Source organism: Echinococcus granulosus (assembly GCF_000524195.1).
Source record: "Echinococcus granulosus chromosome Unknown EG_S00078, whole genome shotgun sequence".
NCBI classification, from domain to species: Eukaryota; Metazoa; Platyhelminthes; class Cestoda; order Cyclophyllidea; family Taeniidae; genus Echinococcus; species Echinococcus granulosus.
In genome coordinates this window covers 155,892-164,623 of record NW_020170458.1, presented here as the reverse complement: position 1 = coordinate 164,623, position 8,732 = coordinate 155,892, and the positions used below count along the sequence as shown (strand labels likewise).

The window sequence follows — 8,732 nt, the reverse complement described above, 5'->3', positions numbered from 1 at the left end:
ATCAACTTGATCCCGCCCTATCATTTGGGGGATGTTTCGATGAGGATGCAATGCTAGTGTGTGGGAAGAAGTTTACTTCAGGAGGGAGAAATTGAATATATTTCTTTTGTTGAAGCCCACCAGTTGTGTACCAGTTTTTAGGCAAATCTGATATTACAAGTTACAGTGGTTGTGTATGTCATACCGTTTTTTCACTAAACTTGTCAAATCAAGGACCCATTTTCCAACCGTCCTATTTTGCACTTCTGGCTATTTGTGGTGTTTGAGAGAGCCAGGATCGAGACGACTGACAAATAATGATTTGTTGTTAGGCCGGACTTATTTCGAATACCACTTTGTCAATACACTTCGAGACTGGGTGCTTAAATGTCTTTTTAAATAAGTTATCCTGATTTACTTTATTCGTGTGCTTAATTACCGGTTTTTGTGGAGAGACCACTAAGTTGCTCCAGGAGGGTTGGCTACCAAGCCATGACAGTAGCCTTATACCTAATTTAATAGTAAATATACGTATATTCTGCGTAATTATCACATCTTCTTGCCATTCGAGAGGTCTCGGGGTGCTGCAAACCCCTATCGGCCTCGGTTTCATCATTTAGGCTGTATGCATGCAGGGTCAAAGAGAGGTTTACTGTCACGTATGTCTACAGCGCTGCAAGAGTCCATTGATTTTAATATCGCATGAACTATTCAGTCTTTCATCTGTTTCACAAAAGTTATTTTAAGTCTTCTTCACAAACCCCTAACAGCTTATTAAATATTTATTTGAAGAAATAAAATTGACCTTGTAAAACTGGAATTCAAGCAAAAGTTTTCTAGTTGAATAGTTTTCTTCATGCTTTAACTTTTCTTTCTATTTATAGGCATTTTTATGATTTGCAATTTAAAATTAAATTGAAAATTCAACTGAATTTTTCTTGCCTGTCATTGCAAAAATTAATTTCTAAGGGCTAAACTTTTATGTTCCCCACTTCTTTTAGTCCCGCTAATAATTTAAAATAACAAGATGACCTTCAAGAAATTTAATGATCTAATCAAGGGAAACTTTCTTCATCCGAGTAACGCGGTCATTTTGATCTTTTCATCCAAAATGTTTGTCAAAAATCGAAGTAGTTAGAGTTATTCGAAGTTCGATGTCTTTTGGAGCTTCTTTATTTTATTGAAGAAAAACAAGAGTCCCCACTTTATTATAACGTGGTCTTTTGAGAATTTCATGCCCTTTTTAAATTCTTTATTGAGTAAAGGTATAGAAAAATTAGTCCAATTCAACACGAGTGTGGTGCTCTGGTAGTCCCTTTAACTGCGTGAGCGCTACAAACAAGTTGACGCGGTTGTTCGGCAGAGTTTAATGCCTCTCGGTGGTAAATTGTCCGCCGTAGCGGTGCGACCGACTACAAACGTGGGGGAAACTTCTCCCTGAATCTTTTAATTGTATGCAAACTTTTGAGTACGATTTGTTTTTAATGGAAAATTTTCTCCTTTAAAGGAGGTTCCTGTACTGTTTAGGAAAAAATGAAATGCCAAAAGTGTTCGACGAGTTTTCCGGTATATCCCACAGCACTAACAAGATATATGATTAACAGCGACTAAAGGAGATTGCTCCTTTTTGTGTAATCCACCACCTTTCTCTTTATTTTAAGCTCACCGCCATAATATTAGATGTATGTTAAAACCGGTAGATGTGATTAGAGGACATCCGACTTTTCAGGACAACTGGAAAGTATGCTAGACAAAATTAGCCTACTACGACACTTGGACCTAGTCAACTGGTGGAAGAAGGCAAAATCTCCACATCTTATGTAGTGATGCACTGTACATAGAAATAAGTGTCAACGTTGTCATCCAGGTGTGATGGGTTAAACATGTTGGGATATGGTTATCTTGGAAACTGCGCCACATTGGTAGTGAGCGTTTGCTTAAAAAATGGTTGGGAAAGAAAACTTGCCTTTTAATGAAAGCACATATAGGAGCTTCAAGTAATACAAGTATTTTACAGACATTAGCCATAACGGTTTCCGGTCTATAAAGAAAATTCCTACCTGCTGTTCGGAATAGCCCCACCATGAATATCTATAGAGTTACGCAGTCTACAATTTCCTCACCACTAACGGCAAGCATAACCACCTGTGAAATTTTGTGGTTTTTTAAAAAAATAAACTTGTCCCAATCTGTGCCAACCATTCACTTTTGATCGACAGATTGCTTTAAATGTGGTTACCACCCTCAAGTCCACTGGCAATTAAAGTAATTACTTGTAGCAGAGGATGACAAGCGGACTTACACAATGCATTGTAAGTTGCTCCTTCAAAAGAGGCTGGACAAGAGAGGCGGACTGTTGTTCCCGATAACGCAGGAGGCCAGCACATCACGCCGTCGTACACCGCGGGACAGTATTCTGTGCCTCCTGGAAACGAAGATGACAATTGAAAATAAGTAGTGTCAGGAGTCTTTATTTGTAAAGTTGAGTGACAAGTCTTTCTTTGGCCCACAAGCGGACATGCACACAGGCATCCTCTTCCGGCTGCGTATACGCTGTTGCCATTGGTAGACCGCCTTTCTCAAAAAATCATCACCCAACTATCTAGATGACATCTTGGCAGGATCCAAACACGGCTGCATGCGTAACAGCTGGCAATGGATCTGGGCAGTGGTAAATTAATGCATCCAGGGGAAGAGTTCAATCACCCTTGGTGTGTTTCAGATGTAGTAATAGAACGACTTTTGAAAGAAAATGTCCAAAATATCCAACTGTGCGCAAGACCAACCACATATCGATGTCAAAGAACCATTCTTCAGGCAACAAGGATTGTTTGTACGACGAATAATTCCTAAAGTTTCCTTTTTATGCTCCAGGAAATCTAAACAGTTCTTCATTGCTAGCTTGGGTGATGAAATCCCCACGATAGGTTTATAAAGGCACGTGAACAAGTACTGACGAGGTATCTGGGTAGTCGATTGGATCTGGCACAACTCGAGGCCACGGTCCATTCTCCGCTCAGAGCATTGAGGAAAGACGTTTCCATCTTTTTCCTGAATAATGACTCGGGAGGAGTGGGGGGGTGGGGGTGAGAGTCACTTCCCTCTGACAGATATCTACACCCATTCGAGCCATCCTGCCGGTAGGTAAAGATGGTAAGTTCAGCTGTAATGAGTTGAGTCTAAAACGGTGGTGGGGTGATAGATAGGATGGATAATGGGATCTGTCCTCCCACCTTCCTCTTTACCCACCCTGAAATAACCCTGTCGGCCAGTCGATTAATGTAATGTGAAGTATTTCCCATAAGGTCTAGCAAAAAGTGTAATCAAATGCAGAGTTTGAAGTGAAAGTAGGCAGTGATTGATTGGCATTTTGACAAAAGACAAATGGGAAAGCGATTACGCTGTGGGTGGCAATAAACGTTTTCTTAGGGGGAGGGGGTGTGGGGAGGGGGAAAGGGGCAAAGCAATCAAGGAAGCACAAGGCGTCTCCTCGTTGACATCGACTTCAAGTCTCTGAGGCGTTTATTTATTTTAAAAAAGTAATTTTCTTTAAAGAAGATTAAAGAAATATGCGTCCTATTTCATACTTTTGAGAAAATTCGAAAATTTTACTCGCGAATTTGGAATTTGTTTAATTTGTCTGTCACTACAGTAAATCCGGTTTTCTCCAAAGATTTGCCAATTTATAAAAATGACTCTGGAAAAATCCTCGACATCCAAAACTAAATATGCTTTTTTAACTTGTGGAAGTACAAATCCCTTATCTTTTGAGACTTTAAAAAATCCTTCAAACTAGGCCTTCCTAACGTTAGGCAAATTGAGAAGTTTATTTTGCTTCCTAAAAGCACTTAGGCAAGGCTTTTATGCAATAAAAAATAGTTACAGATAACCAAAAAGCATAAATCGCTTGAGCGACTTCTAAAAATAACTTTTTTTCTTTCTGAAGTTTAGAAATACCTGCCCCAGATGTTTCGAGCCATGGAGGAATGATTTTCCACCTCATGCTCTTTTAGTTCTCCTACAATTTGAGATTATTTTGAGAAACCAAGTTAATTTACTATTTTATGACAATGAATTTTATTTTTATTTGAGCCGTAAATAAAGCCTGGGACTTTTGACACGATACATCATATTTAAAATGATAAACCTATCTTTTGTATAACTAGGACAAATTTAATGCTTTAAATATACATCCCTTTCTAAAATTATTTAAAGCTTGAATTCTCTAAATAAGCGCCAACTAACTTTAAAACTATTTCAAAGGCTTTGTGTCCATCATTGTACATCGCGACTTTTTTGAAAATGGCCGACCACCACTTGACGCTGCGGGTTTTTAACAAAAAAGATGAGCATAGGATACTTTTGTAAAACATCCTCTATGGATTGTTAATTTTCATTGGAGTTTGGCGTTATTTTTTTAATAAAACTGTAATTGAGCTGACTGTTAATCACCTATCTCTAGAAATCCTGTTTTCCTGGTTCCAGCACCTTATCCTAGGCTTAGCGCCCTTCGTTCTTGCCTCACCTCTATTCCCAACTCTCTACCCTGTTTCGCATGCAATTACTTGGTCGTCTGAAGCTGGCATCCATAAACATGTCTAATGGCTTTAAGCTTGAAAGTGTACCATTAGGGGTGGAAGGTAAGACACTGCCTTCCCCCCCCCTCCTCCTCCTCCCTCTCCGCCCTCCTGTTGCAAAGTGTGACGCAAGGTCCTCCCACAAGTTAGCGCCGCACTGAACATAAGGCCTCGTGGCGTCGAACGGGCAGAAGAAGGGGGCTTTTTTACAATTCAGGCTGCTCTCTCTGGAGGAGTTTTTCCTAAACGAATAGACGCAATCCGGACGGGTAAACTATTCCCTCTGTGCTGCAATGGAGTGCAGCGATTGGTGTCTCTCTCGGGGGTCTCTGATGATGCGTTCGCTCGACTCACCTTCTCGTCTCAGTCAGCGAGTAGTCTAAGAAAACCTACTGTCCGGAGGAGGGGCACCCTCTCATCACCTAGCAGTTCATGTGATACCCCAGTCGGTGGAGACGTCAGCGCAGTCTCCCATCATTCACCACCATCAAGTGGAGACGGTCGTTCGTAGCAAATGACCACGAGTTCCCTCCCCGCATTTGCCTCGTTAACGAGCCGATTTTATCACCCCTAGCTCCAGGGTATTTGTTTACTCAAAGGAAGCCTTTTTTCATTATCTTAAGTGATAACAAAATGTATCATTTTGATGTATTCCTACTCTGAACCAAGAAAAGGAAAAAAATGAATGAGAGCATTCACAGAAGTCGTGAACTCCCATTTTAGCTTTCCGATTTATAAATTTTAAAGGGCATCTAAAGAATTGAATCAATCAAAATAAGTAAAATATGTATAAAATATTGTCGGGACTGAAGTAAAATATAAAGTGTTTAATTGAATAATAGTGTGAGTATATTATTTAAACCCATGATAGACACTTGATAGCGCATGCAATAAAACTAATTCTGACAAAAAGGAAGAAATTTTCAAATATATGGCAAGAAGCAAATTTTGATCCGTCCATCGACTACCACCTCCTCGCTCTCCAAACTAAGCCACCGCTACTTTCAGAGCCGGATAGAAATTACCACAGATGTGCAACAACCAAGGTTTTAACTCTCTTTCCAGGTAAGGCTGATGCGAGGCAACACCATGAGTGCGTTTCTTGTAACACTTCAAATGAAATAAAACTAACAAGACTGCCAAAAAGTGTATTAATAGTGCATTACATTACCTTGCTCCTTTATGGCAGCGAGGACATCCTTGAAGATTTGGCCACAGACTGAATCCAGGCCAACAGAATGGCCTCCGGTCGAGTTAGAAGGTGACTCCATGTCTACCTGTCTCTCGGCATTGCCTCGTGTCCCGCCTGTCCTCCTCCTGTATTTCGTGATTCCACCTCGCCAGAGAGTTTGAGCGCCGTGCGATCTCATTGTCCCTCGCCTGTGACCAATCACAGCGCACCTGCTGAGGTGATGCGCGATGGGGAGAAAGTGACTTGGAAACGAGACGCGCTTCTGTAGTTGTGGTGTGTGTCATCTCATCTGACGAAATACGGGACCTGTCAACAGGCTACCTCTTCACCTGCCATGACATCGCTTGGTTGGTGTTTGCCTTGAGTGGAGAGGAGAAGTCCGAACGTTTCAAGGAGGACTAGCGGAGGGAGGGTGAAGCGATTTGAGGGAGGTTAGAGCTGTGTGAAAAGCTGGAAATGCAAGGAGTGGTAACAGAGGAATGCTTTGTCGTGCCATGTGATCCCTGTTGGTGTCTGACAAGACAGTCATGGTGCCACGGTGGTGTTGAAGTTAGCCCTTGTGGATGGCGTCAACAGCAAGTCGGCCGTGGAAGTCGATTGCACCAGGTATGTTAGGCAAGCACAGTCCTGCGTCAGCATTACATCAATGTGGCAAGAGGGTAAGAGGTCGTGTGTCCTGCAAGCCCAAATCCATCTCTGTCAGCATGCGGTCACTCAATGTGGAGGTGCCATCCACCATTTCCCTCCCTCCACCTCGCTGAGTGCTTTCGATTCAACCATCCAACGATACCCTAATGCTATGACAGAGCTACGAGTGGAGAGCAGACAGCATGCCAAGTGCGATGCAGGGACGACAAGAAGGAGTGCTGAAGTACACCAAGAAAGGGACAAATGTGTGCAGAGGCGTCTCATCACCGCATCGCTCTTGCTCGCATCTACCCACATCCTGATTGCCCCTCGTGGCAGCAGTCACCTTGTCGAGCCATTCCACTCTGCCTGCCACCGAATGGCACTATCGCCCTCCGCGCATGCCTCACTCCCACCTCGTAGGAATGCCGCATCGAGTTTATGCACCTGTGTGAAGGAGAAGGCGGTAATCAACTCAACATCATGCAGAGCAGGTGAAGGGGAAAACAAGCCTTGCGTGACTGTTCCACTTAACGCTGCTAGTAATTAAAATTCAAAAAAGAAGGGAAAAAAGAAAAGAAAGTTGAGTTGAGCACGAACAATTGCGCAGTGTTCCAGCGCATTCACCGCATTTTGTTTACAATATTTGCAGCCAAGGCGGCTTCTCCCTTGCAATCGCGACTTTATGGAGTGCCGCGCTGACCATCAGCAACAGTGAGCAAGCCTGATGATCCAGCCACCTCGAGTTGCTTTGTGTGGTGGCAGCGACGTGACTGCAGGCAACATTTGGAGGTGTTTCTGTCGATCAGCCAATCAACGCCGCCACCCACACTCCCCTCTCAGCTCACGAGGGAGATATGAGGTGGATTTGGATGCCACCGTTGTCAAACCTTGTGTCTGCCAAAGTGTGAGATCCAAGCGGGCCCGACCACCTCCCTTTCTGTCTCGCTTTTGCATTCCAACTGGCGAACCTGTTTTGGCTGCGTGGGATTAAGTGATTGTCTGATGCGGAGGCGAAGAGAGGATGGGAGTCGCTTGCAGTGTGGATAGGTACCTTTGGCGAAGTGTAGCACACAAAGCTGAGGGGAGATTCGGCGGAATGCAATGAGAAGGGGAGCGAGGATGGTAGTGGGGAATGGAATGCAACTGCACCTCTCCCCAGTTCTCCCACCTTCCCCTCATATCTCCTTCGTGTCCTGACGTGTACTACGTGATCTTCACACGAACACCAGCAGGATGTTCCAGAGATCAGTTCCACCTGCTGACCACCACGTACTTCCACATCAAGATCAGTCTTCTCACTAAAGGCCGGTGCAAGGATAGGAGATGAAAGGGAGATGGATTGACGATAGATGGTTGGATGGATAATTGGTTCAACCTCCACATCAAGTGGTAGTTGATTCAGTGATGGTTGGTTTCCCCGCTGGATGGACACTACTTCAAGCACTCATCAGTTTGGCTAAACAGAATTCGACTTTGGCATGCATGCGCAGCCCCGCCAAAACCATTTCAAGACAGGTAAGTGGTCCTGCAACTGCTCAGCTCCTTTCCTTCTCCAACCTGCACGTATACTCCCCCATCCTCCCGTCACGGATTTATGACCGCAATGAGGTGGCTGCCTGTCGCACAACTGCGCTTACCGCCGTCCCTCCACCGCGAGGTTAGATGTAGATGCGATAGGCGATACGCGTGAGACAAAATGGCCTTGGAATCCACTCAATCCCCTACCTAATCCACCAACAGCAAGGAGAAACACCTTCACAGAGCAGGCCTTAATTAGCAGGTCACTCAGTGAGCTGGTAGGTGTGTAGATAAGGAGGAAGGTGAATAGATAAGTGACTGCAAAAACTGGGCATTTCAGTAGGGTGGTTGGAGTGAGCCAGTGAGGGGATGCGTGTGTGAGTGAGCAGATTGATTTCCCTCTGGTAAGCAGGCCCATTGCCAGGTTGGCAGCGCTGATGCAGTCTCGGACACACGAAGGCTAGCTTCTCACAACCCACGTGGCATGTAGAATGCGCATCTGGGCTGAGCTCAGCCCAGTTTTTACTTAGAAGAACCAGGCCCCTTAAACTATCTCAAGTCTACTAACTTTTAACCTTACGCCTTCAACTTATGCGCATGCCTTCGTAATTACTCTGCTTCTCAATTTACTACACTCACTTCGTTTGTTATTGTCACGGGTAATGTACTCCAAGCTAATTGACGAAGAAAAGAATGCAATGAGGTAGAACATCGCCTAATGCCTTTACAAGGGAACGATTTGGATGGGTACTATCAGAGAGAACCAGGAGGCTACAATCATTGGCTGGCCTCAGAGTCATGAGTCACCAGTCAGTAAGCTCGTGCGCAAGCCCAAA

General features: G+C 43.9%; 1 protein-coding gene across 1 annotated transcript; it reads left to right on the top strand. All coding sequences in view use genetic code 11, as the record gives it.

Moving 5' to 3' along the window:
• Nucleotides 1-6,204: 6,204 nt before the first annotated feature.
• Nucleotides 6,205-7,369, top strand: EGR_07469 (hypothetical protein; the record flags this gene model as incomplete). Its single annotated transcript, XM_024496718.1, has 4 exons — nt 6,205-6,354; nt 6,452-6,841; nt 7,028-7,089; nt 7,219-7,369. The coding sequence occupies 4 exons, from the start codon at nt 6,205-6,207 to the stop codon at nt 7,367-7,369; spliced, it is 753 nt and encodes a 250-aa protein (XP_024348858.1).
• Nucleotides 7,370-8,732: the final 1,363 nt, after the last annotated feature.